This window comes from Haemorhous mexicanus, chromosome 7 (assembly GCF_027477595.1).
Source record: "Haemorhous mexicanus isolate bHaeMex1 chromosome 7, bHaeMex1.pri, whole genome shotgun sequence".
Classification (NCBI taxonomy): domain Eukaryota; kingdom Metazoa; phylum Chordata; class Aves; order Passeriformes; family Fringillidae; genus Haemorhous; species Haemorhous mexicanus.
Window position 1 is genome coordinate 21,633,255 of NC_082347.1, and position 18,065 is coordinate 21,651,319.

Below are 18,065 nucleotides of genomic sequence, written 5' to 3' on the forward strand. Positions count from 1 at the left end.
TCAGTTTATTGAGGTCATATTAAGTATTTAATCCTATTTCATCTGAAATAATTAATGCACATAAGCAAAACATAAGAGTGCACACAAACTAAGTGATATTTCTTTTTATTTAGCTGTGGGATACTGCTGCCCTTCTGGTACAGATGAGTCACTCTGCAACACTAATTTTTTGCCATTGGCCACATCAACAAACCAAAGTTGTTATTATCTTCATCCCCATTTTCTTGCTGTACTAAAACCAGAAATTTATTTCCACTAGACATTTTGAACTGGCAAAACCAAAACCACAACCAAACAATAATATTAAGTTTTTTGGGGTTTGTTTTTCTTGTTTTAAGTCTTCCAGCTACCAGTGGAAGCAGCTTCCAGGAATTCCATGTGAAGATATGTATTTTCTATTATTTTTAAACCTAGCCTATTGTTAAATTGAAAACTTACCTGAATTGTAACAAGAGGACAAGACAGTGTTGTAAAACTGATGCAATATTAAATAGTGCCTATTTACAATAAATTGTCAGTGACTACTTTTACCATTATAATATATACAGTAGTAATAAGACTGAGAAGACAAAATTATGACCGAGCTTAGATTTTCGGAAAAAACCCCTCTTACTATAACAATACTGCCTAATTATTGTTAGGAGAAGAAAAAAAATTACTTTCCAAACTGCAATTGATTCATCAGTTGCATATGCACAGATATATTTATGAGTAAAAAAAGAGCAAGCAAGAGCAACATCCAAGGTTTGCTCCGTTCTAACCTAATTGGGATGTGAGGAGAATGGGAAGAAATGTAGAAATACTCTTCCTTCCTGGCAAATATCACTCAGCACCAAAATATCCTGCATTCTGTCCATAGGTCTGAACAATTCCTCTATATGAGTAAACAAGGAGGTAAGGATGACTCTGAAAGCAGCTCAAATATACATTGACTGTGATTCAATTATAGCTTTTTAGGTATTAGGACCATTTATAGCCCACAGCTAAGAAAATGGAATTCACGTCCTGGGTAACATGCTGGGTGTTGTATTCTACATATAAAAGTCTAAACTCATCCTGGAATTTTCTACTTACTTAGATGTTATTACATTGTACTATCAGAATTAAAACATTTGCCTTCAGGGCAGATGTTAATTGTTGAGTTGCTTTCTAATTGGTAACACAAGTTTAAAACAATTATAGCTTAACCAAAATCTGTTTTCAAATCTAAAACCAATAGCTTGAACAGTGTGGAAAATACATTAAATGCTCTACCATGGTTCACCAACATGTAAGCTGTATTCTACTACAGTAACATCATCACAATATTTCTGAAAATATAACATTAAAGCATATATATTCTTTTTATGCAAAAGTCAAAGACACGACATTATAACTTGCCCAGGAGAATTTTTTCCCCAACATCTAAGGATTCATACTTTTCTTTTTAACCTCTGACGCTTTTGTCTTACTTTTCATTATTGTTTCCATTTCAGTTCTCACACTAGGTCAAAAAGCAAGAATGAGAGGTGCAAGCCATGAATCTTTTGAACTTAAAAGCTGCAATAGTAAATTATCAGTTCAAAGTCCTTCCTAGTCCAGTATTGCATCCCAACAGCAGCCACACGTGGATGTCTAGACAAGACTAAAACAAGAGAAGCACACACAATACCCTCGCAGCTGCCAACTATTTTAAGCAGAGAAGATTTCCTACACAGATCTGCAGTTGCAGAAGGAGTGGAGTACTCTTCTGATACTCCTTCCTGTCAGGTCAGTGGTGACATGACTGCTAGTGATATGAAAATCAGCAGACACAATCAGATTATCTCTAAATTAGTAAACAAGTTTCCACAGTGCTATCAATCTCAGGTTACTCTGTTAAAATCTTGATATTATTCCAAAGTGCTTTTGCTGCTGTACCCGTCTCCTCCAACCTATGATGTCACTTTATTAACAGAGCAGACAATAATCCCATGTTTTTAAAACAAAATTGAAATTAGCTTTCCTACAGATGAGATCAATACAACCTAGAGCTGTAAAAAACCCCAACAAGACAACTGTTAAGCCTGTAATTCTACCTTCTATAAAACAGGGTATTTGGTTGGGGAGCATGACTGAAGTTTTATATTAAACTGGTATGGTAGAGTGACTGAATAAAGCAGAGAATATGCCTCCAATTACAGGAGGGTTTAATACCCTTTTTTGATATCTATCTCCTAAATCATAATATTGGATGATTTTCTGTTGTTACTTTTACCACTGTACAACACTTGGTACCAACTCTGCAATTGGGCAGATTACTGTAATGACATTTTTACTCAAAAGAAAAGAAAGATGACACATGCTTTCAATTTTACTGACATAATTTTATCATCATACTGATAAAACTAAGTACTTATTATATTCATATTTTGAATGTCTGTAGGCTTTGTAATAGAAAGAAAATTAATGTTTTCAAGATAATTAGAATCTGATTATTTTATTTAATGTATTTACCAAGCTAATGTCAAACATTTGACTCTGCTGCAACACAAGTTTCACAATATTCCATAGTCTAAAATATTTTAACATTTCTGCTCTTCCTACATGAACTACATTTTCTACTTCTGCTGTTACTGTGAAATGCATTAAAGGCAGGTCACATGATTTCCCTCATGTCAACAAATGATGGCTCAATTAGGCAGATAAGAATCTACAGTCCTCAGCAGAAACTCTCTTCTCAGCAGTATAAAGAAGCACTTAGGAACAGCACTAGTTCTGGGGAATGAATACTTGCTATCCTTTATATACACACTCATTGAAAATTTCTCTCTTTCTTCAGCAAAAATTGGATCCTTCTTATTGTTGAAAATTTTCCATCACTTACAGTTTGTAATTTTTTTCTACATTCAGTTGTTGTTCATGATTGAAATAAATAAAATAATGAGAAATTTAAATTATAGTATGTTGGTCTATTAATTCTAAGATGGAATTTTTCCTCTTGGAAATAAGCTGTCTTAATAACTAAACAAATAAAAGGTATTTCCCTTTGACTACAGTCCTCAAAGAACAGGGGAAATTCATATTTAAGGAACAAAGTTCATTCTTACCTTCCTTTGCTGTGATCAATGACAGTATGCACAGCTATAAATGCCAGTATTGTCCTGGGTGCCCTCAGCAGATGACAAGGTTGTCTCAGCTTCATTCCAATTACTCACACAGTCTTCCATATCCACTACCTGCCACTGTTTTGCTCAATTTCTTTATTTTAACCCTACTGTGAAGAGAAATCTATGAAAAATACTGTGGGTCTCTCACGTCAGGTTATGCAGAGAGCAAGACAGAGTATTCAGTACCACCCTCTTTCTCCCATTTCTTACATTTGCCTCATTCTTTCAGATTTTATGACTCTTTATAATGCTTAGCCTTTACTTTTCACAAAACACCTCCATGTTGTTCAGCACCAATTATACTCCATATGGTCTTAAAAAGACATGTTCAGAGGCATATGCTGAGGCATATTTCATGATAAATACTGTTAACTGCTGTTTTCCACCATTTTCAAATATGCAGGAAAGCATTGTTATATTGCATCTGGCAATACCATAGTTGGAAAATCTATTAGGAGCAGTGGCATTCTGCAAAACAACTTCTGAAACTTCTCCATAAAAAGTGATAACAAGACATATCCTCATCTACACCTCTTCAAGGGTGAGAATTGTTAGCCATGTACTAACGATGGGAAATCTTCTGACTTCGGAAGAGCTTTGCAATATTTATGGACCATGAGGTCTGAGTACTCATGGTGAATACTTACCAGGTGTTTATGGCCAGGTGTTTATTAAATTATTTTGTCCAAGCAGCTAAATTATTTAGAAACATGAAAAACCCACATTATCCTTAACCAACACAGTCCTGCTGATAGAAACACGGTGCAAGTATGATTGGGAAGGTGAGAGCTCTTCTGCTGGGGCAGCAGCTGTTACAAAGTGCCTCCATATTAGGGTGCTTATGCCAGAAAGAAATGTAAATCCCCAGGACAGTTTTCCATAGCAGCTGCATCAGCAAAATCCTTCTATTATGGAAAAATTCTAAGGGCCTTTATCTTTTCTTTAAGTCAAACATTTGCAAGGATAAGTACTGATGTTTTTATCATGTTCATATTGCTAAAATGATGTTTTATCTGTAAAGCACTACCTGCTACCATGATGATCTGTATATTCCTTAGAAAGAAGCAGTGTCTCACATCCACTTTTCCAAATGAAAAAATTCTTCAAAACCAAATTCTTATTCCTTATTCAAAGAATGTAGTGTTTCCTTGAGCATTCTACTCTTAATTAAATGAAAAAGGAAAGAAAAAAGGAGAATCTTCTTTCTTTTGACCAAACCAGACAGTCTGAAACACATTTACCAAGGTGACCTGGTGCACTGCTGATTGAACAGCAGCCTGACGACCAGAAGGATTAAAGCCACACCACAAAAACTCCTCAGCAGCTCCTTTCAAATGAACTTCCAGAGCCTGCTTTTGGGATCAGTCAACTCCTGTTTCAAATAAACCTGATAACAAACAAAGCTGGCAGGACTCAGCCCTTCAGCCTCCTAAAGGACCAAAGAATTTATCACAAAGTTGTGAAAAGCCCAATCTGCAAGGCATACTATTTATGTGTTAGATGTACTGTCACTGAAAATCCATGCAGAAGGATTTTAGCAATATTAGTTTTTTTACTATTTTTTTTACTCCACGTACACAATTACTAAGCACAATGTAGCACAAAAAATCTTCTTGACATAGACTATTAGGATATTGGTTAGCTATGCTGTAAAAACATTTTTACTTTCTAAAATGGTTTGTTTCTTTCAGAATCAAAAAGTAGCCTGTAGGTTCCTATCCTGTTATTTCAAAGCACCTGTAGCCTACAGTGAAGATCAATGCCCCTCAGCACAGTTTAAGTTTTGGGATAAGAAGCAGCATATTTGAATCCCCTTGCATCATGTGCATGCATATTTTAACATTCTATAATTTTACTGCAAGTTACTGGCTTTGAAATATCATGCCCAAATGTTACCACTTCAATGCTCATTTCAAAGCAAATCATTCAGCAGAACCCTTTGGAAAAAAAAAAAAAAGTTTTGCATTTAAACAATGGCACTGTCCTTATTATAAAAGGAAATAATAAATGAAATTGTAATTTTCGCTTCAGACCAAGTAGTGGGCTATCATAAATAGCTTAGCTCTAATCTTTGCTGTTAAAGAAATAAACTTTCTTCATGCAAAACAGAGCATAGTTGCTGCAGCATTTGGGGTTTTTTTAATGTAAAAGTCGATGACATAGATACAATACATATTTCAGTGTTATGTAGACTATGACATTTCCTCATGTTAATGAGATCAAGTCCTTTATAAGAAAGAAGGAACCTCACATTTCAACCAACTGTACTCAGAGTGGTGACTACGAATTTACGATAAATTTTGGTAGGTAGCAAACAAAACAAACAAGTTAAACTAGAAAAATTCACAAATTTCAAGTTCTGGTCTTTAGAACAATCTTAAATTAATGGCTCTTTTAAAATGTTATCAGAGAAGTACTGAAACAAAAATTAATACAAGACAGAATCAACATTGTTTCAGAGCATCTAATGCCTTGTTTTGATGGTGCTCTAGTTTTGAAATTTTGCTCTAAGAAAGTTGACATGGTAACAGACAAAATTCTTATGCTCTCATAAGGAGAACATCAAATAAAGCCTGACATGCAAGAGAAGCTACAGTAAAAATTTCCCTTCCAACTGAGTCACCTTATCCCTTAGAGTATGAAGTCTTCCCTTTTTAATTTACATTTAAATAAGTGTGTTAAGTCTGCCCAGACTTTATATATGACTTGAGACTCAGTGTCCCTAAAGGCAGAGGCACCTGGGAGCAGAGGTCTCTGCAGTGAGCTGTGGGTGGCACAGCAGGTCCCTGTCCCTTGTGAACACCAATTCTCAGCACTCCCCAGCCTGCTGCTAAGCCTGATTCAGTCTTTGCAGACAAGTAGCTTACAACCAAGAGACTGATTTAGTATTTCAACAGATTTACATATTCTATTAATGAAATAAAAGCATGCCCTTTCCCTTCTTCTCCCCGCCCCCCCTTTAAAAAGCAATATACTTTTAAAAGGGTAATGCAATCACAACCATTATGTCAATGAAAATTACACGCTGGGTTTATCTCTGTAGGTATCTGTCAAATACAAAGCATGCACAACATCTTTGGAGTAATAATGATGTTTTATCATTTTAATTACAAACACTTTGAAAAAAAATCCCTAAAGTGTACCAATTGGGGTGGTCTGAATTAACAGTAGCTTGATAGCCCAAGGGTAGCAAAAATAGATTGAGCTACCAAATTTCATAGTAGTTATAGCAGCTGTCTTCTTGCCTCAGGGAACCTGGGTATTTAACAAAGCAGACAGCTTGGCATTGGCATCTGATTAGTAATGTGGGTTTTGTTGGACAGAATATGCACAGTTCCATTGTCTCACTGTTTGGTTCGGAATTCAGAGAGCTACGGAATCATTTCGTTTTTACAGTTAGCTTCTGTGTATTCACTTGCAGGTATTGTAAAAGGTTATTTTCTCACTTATCACTCGCCTCAAGTAGGGAATATTGTCTTGAAACGAGCAATGAAACATGACAGGATTTAAATGTCAGGGTCAGTTGCTTTCCCATTTCTGTGCCAAAATTTTGTTGAACCAACTGTGTAAGTTTTTCTAATTGGGCAGAAAAGTGAATAAGGTGAAAGCCTGCTCTCCCCTTATCACAGAATTATTTGGAATTTAATATAATTGTAAAACATCATTTATTCTAGCCTAACTTTATAAGGGAAAATTTCTCTTCACAAAAGACGTCTCAGAGGTAAAATCCAACTATTGGGGCTTCTGGGAGAGGGGATTGATTTTTATTTTTCTAATCCCACAGTAGCCTGACAGTTTGGGTAACTACTGGGGTAAGAGAATTCTAGTTCAAACCTAATCTGCTTAATAGTAAAAAATCTCAGTTAACATGTTTTATCTAAAAAGGTTTGATCTTGGGACATAACCTTAGCACATACAACAATATTACTCCAAGGTTTATGTTTGAACTTCATACAGCCAAAAAGACCCCCCACGTGGCTCCTCTCTCTTTCATTCTTTAAGTATACATCACAAATTATTGGGGCTTGTTGGCAGAGTTCAAATCACTGAACTCATTGCAAATAGTCTACTTCAGCTAGAAGTACATTCTTTTACTCTATCAAATCCATCTGAGGTAATAAGACTTGATGTTTTATTCAACAGAGCTGAGGAAAATTGTTGCACAATAGGTTAATTCAAAATGGCAGCATAGAAAATGCATCTGTCAGTGGGGATCAAATTACAGGGCAAGCTCCTCTCAATGCTTAGAAAAACAAGTCTGCAGTTCTACAGATTATGTGCATGTGTGTGTTTAAAGGGGTGGGAAAGGAGCTAAATATCTGAGCTAACCTCCAATTAAAGTCAATCATAAAAACAGCCAATTTAATGAGTACGGATTTCTTTGGGTAATTATAACACCAACCACTTTTTTTTCTCCCTCTCTTTTAAATCTGTAATTCTGCCTTCTTTTTATTGCTTGCTTTGTCATTAATCGCCTCAGGAACTTGATTTCCTAGCAACAGACTCTGCCACCAAACATTTGGCTCCTTTTCAACATTTTCTTTGTGAAAAATGGCACTGCTATTGCCGCCTGGCTGTTGCAGCTAGACTGGCTGTGTAAGTGTTCTAATAAGGCATTCTTCTAAAAAAACCACACAAAAATCACATGATAAAAGGAGCCATGACTGAACTTCACTAATTACTGTGCTGAAAAAACATATCTGCAATTTAAAGGCTACTGGGGTAGGAGGAGAAGGACTGAAAAAGAAATATGTATGTTCTTCATCTTAAAAAATACAATTAATAACATCGAGGTGAACATTTAGAACTAAATATTTTTACAATGTTACACAGATTGTCCTTAATTTTATCCTATAGAAACAGGAGGTACAACCTTCGTTAAAAGCTAAAGACGTATTTTTCTCCATAAAGTACAGAGCACTCACTTAGAAGAATGGCATCTTGAAGACCAAATTTCACAACAAAAAAACAAGAAAGAAGTTTCTCATTCATTTTTTCACATAAGTTACTTGATACATTAACAAAATAGTTTATGCATGACAAGTTATACCTGAAATGGTAGCATAATGCACTCCCTAAATATATCACAGGATGACACACATGTGGCTGGTTTAGACACAGTTTTTTTGCATTTCAGTCAAAGAAATAAAGCTGTGGATTTCTGTATTTATGATAGAGAAAGGCTTCTTTCCCCATATTTGTTTTGGAAGCCAGTAAATGGCAGATTTACTTACTGGTTAGATACAGAGTCTACCATCTCACCACAATAAATGCATCCCACTTCAGCTATGACTCCCAGAAAACACAATGCCTCAAGATGGTGGGTTTCAGTAAGGGGATGTTATCCCAAGCCACCAAAAGAGGCCACAACTAACTGTTGCTAGCTGCACTTTCTTCTCTGTGGCTAAGATATTCAGTATGGTGTTTTCCTGGCCATAAAACCTATTCATCATTGTGAGAAACAGTTTTGCACGTCAAATGGCATAACACACTGGTGCCAGAGCAGTACGGCAAAAGTTATCAATGAGAAAAAAACTATTGTGAAGTCATTCAAACAAATGTCCTTTTTAAGTGATACTTTGCTTCCTGCCAGTATCTTGTTTCCTGTGATGCCCACACACAGACCTAGCACATCACAAAGGAAAAAGCCTATCACAATCCATTGTAAGTTATCATACTCATCATAGCAGTAAATTACAATAAAAATGCATTCACTGAATACACCTCTAAAAGGAAGAGACAGCACAAAAGAAATTTCATTTATACTAACATTGTTGTAATAATCAGCATTTTTTCTCAAGTAGAATAGCCAAACCCCATGCAAAATACTGTAGAATGTTATTTAAGCTTTGCTACTCATTGCTGACATCAAGCTTATGTTTTGACAGACTCATGTTGAAACCAGGTAATTCCTCCATCAAGCCCACTACACTACCATAGTATCTCTCTGCTTAGACAAGCACTTAGGCATTAAAAGAAAATAAATATAAAAATACCACAATGTTCGTTGAAACAGACCAGGGAGTTTGGAGCTTGAAAAATTTCTCCAGCAGTTAGATGTGGTGCATTCAGTTCATTATGACTTGCTGTAATAAATGACATTTCGTCCCAGAAACTTGGCCTAAACCCAGAATTCCTGGTCTTTATCAGAACTGCCATTATCATCAAAATAAACTACACTTGATATTAACTTTGAAAGCACAGAAGATGCTGAAGGTGGTGAATGTAACTCAACTGTGGGCTAACAAATCTAAGCAGCATTAGAAAACTTAATACTCAGTGTGGTACAACTGAAGGGCATCACCATTGAGAAAATTCAAGTATTTGCTATGCAGAAGTAGGAGAAGAAAATAGTTTAAATTTTTACAGATTATGAAATAACAACAGCAAAATAGCAAAGAAGATTTGTTTGGGTTTTGGGAGCTTTTTTAAAGATCCATACTAAGGACTCACATTACCACAGATTGGGAACACAAGTGCAGTCAATACTGCCATTTCAGATGCTTAGTAAAGGAAAGTTCTTGGGAAAGAAAAGGAAACCAAACAAAAAAACTCAACTGAAGCACAGAAGGAACTTTCAAGAAGAAACACATTACTTCAGCACCAAGAAAATACAAGCATCAAATGCCAGTGTTTCATTCACCTCATAATCAACAACTGCAAACATTGAACAAATGCAGGTGTTGGACCAAAGGACAAATTGAGTAAAACTAAATAACTGGCTGAAATAAGGATGGCTAACTGGAACAGGAGAAAATAACTATCTGGGAAGCCACCACACTTGTAAACAATCATGTTCAAGTACAAGGAGAAAGTTAAAATTCAGCTGTCTCTATGAGCAAGCCATATGTATTAATTGATACAGTTAAGATTTCACAAGGTTAAGTGCAGCTTTTAATGAAGGAAAGCATTTTCTCCTTTTCCATTTTCTTCTGATTATGGAAGAACAAATGCAAAATTTCTTACTTACATACAGTAACACAGAGTTACCCTTTGGAGTCAATTGACTAAAACTGACTTTGAAGTCAATTGACTAAAATTTTTTTTCTGCTCTTTTAAGTAACTCTTATCAACAGATTATTTTTTTAAACCAAAACCACTGACAATAAAAATATCTTTGCATTTCAGGCCTCCGTAAAAAATGAAAATTACCAGCTATATACTGCAAGTTGCATTAATAATGTCAAAATGTTTGTGTGCAATGTTAAAGAAGCTGAACACCAGCAACTCCCACAGATGTCTCTTAAAATAAGACAAGGTGCACAAATATGGAATTTTATCACCCAAGTTTGTAAGATGCAACTCTGACACTTATGATTTCTAAAATGCAAGTCCTGACAGCAAGCACAAACTCACAGAACAAAAAGAAAACAAAACAAAAATTTAATTTGCCTGTTCCTCACCTGAATTTACAATTAGTTTCATGTTGTGTCCCACTCACAGCTTCAGAGACTGAATGACAATGTTTAGTGCTATGATGACTCTCAACTTATTCTGAAATAAGGGAAATGTCTGAGGAAGAGACATCTTCTAGCCTCAGTAGGAACCAAATAAAATTCCTCACAGTGAATTCTAATCAGACACGAGCAGCACAGTGAGCTGATGCACAGTGAAATGAATATGACAGACTGGAAGATATTATGTCAATGGTATAAATTACCACAAGTATAGGAATTATGTCTGGAGAAGGGAAAGAAATTGCATAGACAGAACATGTAGTCTATCTTAAATGATTCAAAATAGAGTAATTTTAAAGGATTAAAATACACCTTCAAAGTTTACCATCTTTGAGAAAGCTGGGGAAGCCTCTGTATTTTGCTACTATCTGTGATTTACTGGGTCCTATGTCTGCTAGTCTTTCTCAAATTTGTCTGCTGGATCTGATTACCAGATGGCTAAAATAAATGCATTGTGCTCATTCATGGTAACAGCAGTTGTTTTTTAAGGGTTCTGTCATAGCTTCACTATCTTTTCCGTTTTACCTGCTCCTCCCTCTGTGAATTGATTAGATTTCAGAGCTAAGTTTCACGTGAGGGTCATTCTGCTGAATGCTGCCTTGAAAAGAATATTATCTATTCTAGGAAGCACATACAGATGACCACAGGATATCAGAGACCTGTCCTAAAGCAACAACTGCCCACTTCTGCCAAGAAAATAGATTGTTTGATAATCTCAGGACATGGATTTCCAGAATAAGTATCTGTCACTGACATACACTCTAATGCAATCCCAGAAATAGGTGACAGTTGGATAGAAAGAAGGAAATGAAAAGCAACATATGCACAGTGCAAAGTCAAGGAAGGTAACAAGACTAAAGTGAAGACAGACAAGAGCAGACAAATTAATGACTCAGAGCTACCCTCTACCTCAGGAGCAGTAATTGATCACTACATGGTTTTGTTTAATCTGGTAATCACTGCAAACTCACAAGAAAAAAAGCTAAATGAAAGAAAAGGGCATGAGCACACTGTAGCATGAAGAACCATGGATGCTTCTGCAGCGTCTCCTCTCCTTCAGTAAAGTTACATATGCAATCTGTAATCTGAAGTGATAATACTGTCCTAGAAATTTGATTGATCCCATCCTTGAGGACTTTTGCTATACATGTGAAGAAGGTTCTTCACTCAAAACATCTCCTGCAATCATATACTTCCCTAATCTGAATTTCATATTGTAAATATATAATACCATTTATCAGCAGTTCAATTTAATTTTTTTATCCCTTATCACATGCTCATCTTGGGTTTTATTTCCAGTTTAGTACAGTAATTCTCTGTCTCCTAGACAAAGTTTGGATGTTGTAGAAGTGGCATCTGAGAAAAACAGCTTTTAATATATACAAGAATCAGTGCAGTGAATCACCTAGTCAAAATTTAAGTGATCAAACTGACCAAACACACAAGAGCAACTTCAGAACTAAAATAAGACGAAGGTTTTATCTTAAAAAGTACAAATCTGTTCAGCACCTCATATAACGTTTCACAGTTTTCCTGAAGCATCTCCACTATGTTAAATGTTTCTAAATTATACATTGGAAGCTTCATTGGGAATGATATATAGGCATGGGAAAATTTAAAAAAAAAAAACAACCCCAAACTTAGTGCAGTAAAACTTCAGGGAATATTTGTTGTTCTTCTTTATTTAAACTATACTCTTAGCCTTCCAAAATTTTCCAAAGCCAACAGCAGTAATTCCCAAGCATGGCATTTGGAAAATAAAGAACTCAGAACATGAAAAAAAGCAACAATAAAAAATTGGTAGACAATACACCCACATATATTTTAACCACGGCACAAACATATGGTCATAACAGCGGGATGTATTTTCTTGGTACACTGAGAAGGTTGTAAGTGTTTTTTGACACTTAAAAAGGGGCAGTCTTGGCCATACACAAGAATCAATAACAACCATGTAAAGCCTACAGCAGTGCACACTAACTGGCTGTAGGAGACATTAACACTGCCTAAAAGAAGTAACTGTATTTTCAATGAACTTTTTCCTCCTGGATAATCAATTTTTTACACTTCTTGCCAGCTGTTCCCATATAGCTCAGGTAGCAGAATGGAAACAGTTGCCATACAGAATCCATATATTACATGCATGTTATGAGGTTTTAATCTGTCATAGATGTTCTATGTTTGTTAATCTTGACCAGTCATATCCACTTGAGAGCAAGGTGAAAACAAATTCACCACTGCTATTTAGGCAAGACATAATCTGCAAAAATACATGTATCTGGCTTGATTCATTCTGGATGGTAAAAAAAGAATACTAATTGTGAATCTACTAATGCCCCATCCTCAAATCCCCCTTTATTCCAAAAGCAAGATTTAATCATTAAAATCAGTTTGCCCCACCACCCACATTTAAGAGATTTGTCAAAATCATTGTTTCTGAAATATTGAGTTATAAGGTGCCACAGTAATTACTATGGAATAAATAGCAATTAAGATTGTTCACACAAATAAGCTCAAACTGTTTGCAGTGAATAATTATGCTAATAGTGTTTTTCTACATAATTTGTGCATCCTTCACAACAATTTACTAGAAAATGCGAAATGTAAATTTGATGCATTACTACAAAAGCCCTGAAAATATGTTTAGTTCTTATGATTTTTCCCATCAATTTAAGTGAACATACAACTAAAACATACTTCTGTATTTGTACATCAGATTTTGAAGAAATCAACCGATGCTGAAATTGAAGCAGTTATTTCCTTTCCCTGTCTTCCTATAAAATCATTTAAAACCACATACAAGAGACATACTCACTGGATGAGTACTCAGATACTTCAGGATACAGAAACACAAACTTTAGCAATTTGAAAGGGTCTGAACTTACTGCTATATAATAAACTTTGGCCTTTTCTACCAACTTCCAGTTCTTCTCCAAATCAAGATGCTTTTCCTTCTTATAGCAATTAGCAGCAGCAAGGTTAGCTACAAGAGACCTGAAAGTGATTAAAGAACAAGTATTAGACCCTCTGTAAACAACAGTACTGCCAATTTCTCACAATGAACACAGTTTCACAATGATTCTACAGAACGTAAAAGCAATTAACAAGGAGCACCACAAGCCACATATACTTTATTTGACCATTTAATGAAAAGTAAATAATATATTTAAATAATAGATTAAACATAATTTAAATCTTATATTAAATAATGTATCTTAAATCCAACTACATAGTTTAGGTAACCTATCACTATTACATTCTTCTGAAGGTGCCTTCATTGGCTTTGAATCAACCTTAGTTTAATTCTGTGACCCACTCCCTCCATATGCTTTAGCATCTGCACATTTTCATTAAAACTCCTCTAGCAACTAACACCTAAAGAAAAGTAGTTACTCCAGTTTACTTTCTGAAAACTATTTTCCCTCACTAGAAGCAAAAGGCTGATGGATATGTAAGTCTTGCCATTTTAATTTTCCAATGAATAGTTATAGTATTTAAAAAGGGGCTTGTCTGGGGAGTTTTCCCCCCGACTAGGTTCACATTTTCCTTTTGCAAATAAAAAAGGGTCCGGTTCCTACTTTTAGATGATGAACTGTTAAAAAAAAACTTTGGCTTAGCTGTGGATTACTGGAACACTACCAAAAACTCATTTGTACTTCCTTCTTTCCCAACAAGTTATAAGACAAGCTGTGGGACACAACTTCCATTACCAAGAACAAAAATACTTGTATCACATTGCCTCTGTTACATGCAAGATTCATTCTATTTTAAATCATCTTCTTCACCCACTCCATTCAGCCTTATGAAACACACAAAACTTACACATGTACTCCTAAAAAGAGGTCATAACAAGACCTCTACCTCTCCACTCTGGCTAACATGACCAAATTCTTCTATGCAGTTGTATTACGAGAATGTTTAATAACGTGTAATATTTAGAGAAAGAGCATTGGGAAACAGATTATTTCCATGCTGGCATACAGAGCTTTAAATATAATTTTCAAAATTTAATAGTCAATGGATGTCCTTTTAAATATTTTGTGATATTTAAGTGCATTAGCCAGATAATGAATGTGTATTACAGAAACAACATTTGGCTATTGAAAACTTTGGCCTTCTCAAGGTGCATGCAACTGATGCTGTATACATCATCCTCCTCTGTACAAGTGCTACTACAATCCAGAGACATCTCCAGGTGGGAGCAAAGTGCTCATCTGCTTTCACCAAGGTATGCTTCTGCTTCCAGGCTCATTACCATGTGTTAGGAGGTAAGTAAACGAGACATTCTTTACTTAATTTAAATAAACCAGAAGACCAAAAGAAAACTTCTATGAACAGTGCAAGCAACTCTCCTAGTAAACTTCCTGAAGTACTCATCACTGACAATCCTTGTCAGTTAAACAGATCACATATACAAAATGACAACAAAGACCAACTTTATCGGAGTATATCAAAATTACTGTTCTGTGTCATTTCATCCCAAGAGCAGATTTGGGGCTTATCTCTTTAATTGTAAAATCTAAATGCAATGAAAACTAATGTACATTTGGAATAGAGAAAAAAAAAAGATAAAAATTTATGAACAAAGACACTGAGCCTCTGCAGCATTATAAGTAACAGGGCAACAAGTTTCATTCTTCATAACTATTACCATTTCAATGACAAGAAATCCAGTGGAGAACCAAGTAAATCCAAGAAAGACGTGCATAACTGTGGTAATTTTCTGTAAATCAAACTTTAAAGCAAGTTAAATCTTTCAGTTTTGGCAAACCCTAATATCCATCAAGGACATAGTTTGAAAAAAAAAACCAAAACTTGTCTGTCTACTTATGTTACTAAGTGAAAAGCAATTATGTTCCAGAAAACTGAGCAAAGACTTTCTATATGTTTCCTTTCACTTACCACATGCCCCTGAAACTGTAAACCTAGCTCAGTGTGGCTACAGCCAACTGCAGAGATGCTCAGCACATATGGGTAATAAAAGATTGCTACACTGATGACAAAGCACTGAACTTTTCCAAATTAAAACTGTAAGTCTGACAGCACTCAGTTCAACATGTGGGGCACAGACTAGGTAGATATTTTTCAATGAAATACAGTAATTTGAGACAGCCAGAGTGCTTCAATGGAAACAGCTTAATGGAGACACTGTGCATGTGGTTATTCCTAAACAGAACACACAAATCAAAGTCATAGACTATGACAAAGTGTAGGTATTACTTTAGAGTTTAACCATGTGCTAGGATTTTCTTGAAAAGCTCTGAGAAAACAAAGCATATTAGTATTGCTAAACTAGAGAATTCAGGATGGTAATCACACATTAGATCAGACCCCTTTCCTGCAAAAAGCTAGACAGAGTTAGCAGAAGCAAGAAACATTTATATCAGGGCATCTGGATACAGTCACTTCCTAGAAAAACCAGGAGTGCTACTAGTCAGGTGCTCCAAAAGAGACAAGAGAGCTGAAGAACGAAGTTAGCACATATCTGAGCTAGGACAAGAGATTCATCAATAAATAGTGTTATCAACTGGGACAAAGTTGAAGTGATTCTTACCAATATAGAAAATGCTAAAAACCAAAAAACAAACAGAGGGTAATTAAAGACTGAGAATAAACTTGCTCTCACAGGATGGACAATTGCACAATAAAGCCTTCAGCAGCAACCATCAGCTAGTCTTTCTTCTCCCAAGGAGCATGAACTCCCTGCCACTCTCAAGCATTGATTGAGCTGAAGCCACTGTCTAGTACTTGAGCAAATATTTGATATTAAGAAAAAAGTGGTTTATGTTAGCAAACCAAAAATACTGCTTATTAAGTCAAAGAAGTATTTGCAGACATTCTTATGAACAAATTTACCTAAACTTTTAAATTCCATTGAGATGTGTTTTGTTTTAATTCATACTGTGTGCCTATTGACAGTCTTGACTTCAGTTTCCCATCATGTTTTCTAGAAAATGGTGATTGCTACAGCACGTATACACAGGCACTATATGACTGAAGACAGAGAGAATCAGAGAGCAAAAACATCTTTATTGCTTTTCTTCTTTGAAAAAGTGAATATGGATCTTGGAGATGAAGGGGGAAGTCTGTAGACATAATTAGTGTCAAAACTCAGATGAAGATGAATGAACTTCCTTCCTCCACAGAGTATGTACATTCATTCCAGAGAGTAAGACATTATGTACAACATTAAATTGGGAGGGACAGGTTGATAAGCTGGAGGACAGGGCTGTCTGTCATTCAGTTGATCTGCAACAGCCTGAAGAATTGGGCTGGCAGAAAACTTGAAGGTAAATGCAAAGTCATGCAATTACACACAACAATATAGGCTGAATGTTGACAGGGTACTACACAACTTTTCAGAGAAGGACCTGGAGATGCTGGTGAACCAGGCTTGGAACATGAGTCAGCAGTGCATGACACAGAGAAGGTAAATCACATTCAGGTGTATATGAGCAAACTTGCAGACAGGAGGACAAAGGAAGTTATATATCCAGAAAGGAGGAGAACCTTTGTCTCCATACCTTATTTGGAGTTCTGTGTCCAGCTTTGACTTTCCCATTACAAGACACTAACATAGAGCAGTGAGTCCAGGAGTGAGCCATAAATATTATTAGGAGGCTGGAACACTTAAATGCAGAAAGGCTTTGGGTGAACCTTAAGAAGGGTACCTAAGGGGAGACCTTCCTGCTTTCTTCAAATATTTAATGAAAGTTTACAGGGGAGATGGAGCTATATTATTCTTGAACACAAGAAAGAACACACACAAGCTGGAAGAAGGAATACTGCAACTGGGCACCATCAAAATAACTTCTCCCATGAAGAGCGATCAAACACTTGAACAGTTTGCGCAGAGAGCTTGTGCAGCCTCTATCCTTTGTGATATTCAAAACCCAGCTGGACATGGCCATGAAAAACCTGATCTACCTTTGAAGCTGGTCCTGCCTTCTGCAGGGGTTTGTCTCAGATGCCTGCTCTAATAAAAACTGTTCTAGAGTTCTACATGTTATATAGAAAACACTTCCTCCTCTGACTCTCATTTCAATTCATGTTGCTGTCCACCACCTTTTCTAACTCTACCCAGAACATTCACCAACTTCTCTGGAATTATGGTGTGGACTTTTAATTGGGAACTGCTATCTGACCTTAATAAATTCTATTAACTCCTGATACTGCTTTGAAAGGAAAAGAGTAGGTCCTCAGGACCAATGGCATTGAAGGCCACAGAGAGAAACCCAAAGGGATAATGACAGATATTTTTATCTTATTCTGATAAGCCAAAAAGAAAACATTCTTCAGGGTAACTGATGCAATTTTCATTATTGATTCAGTATGTAGTAACAGAAAATTTAAATATTGTCAGAAATCAGGGAGGTTTGATGTGTGCCAGTAACGTCTCAAAATTAAGGCTAACCCGATTGGCTGCTTTGAAATCTCTAAACAAATTGTCAGAAGATAATCAGCACAAGTAGAATACAAG

At 35.9% G+C, this 18,065-nt stretch overlaps 1 protein-coding gene across 2 annotated transcripts in view; it reads right to left on the reverse strand.

The window, feature by feature from the left end:
- ADK (adenosine kinase) overlaps positions 1-18,065 on the reverse strand; it is a 270,420-nt gene that overhangs the window by 129,767 nt on the left and 122,588 nt on the right. For both annotated transcript variants that reach the window (XM_059851341.1, XM_059851342.1), the window contains exon 6: positions 13,471-13,579. In XM_059851341.1, the coding sequence (XP_059707324.1) occupies positions 13,471-13,579 (109 nt within the window). The remainder of the gene's footprint in view (positions 1-13,470; positions 13,580-18,065) is intronic.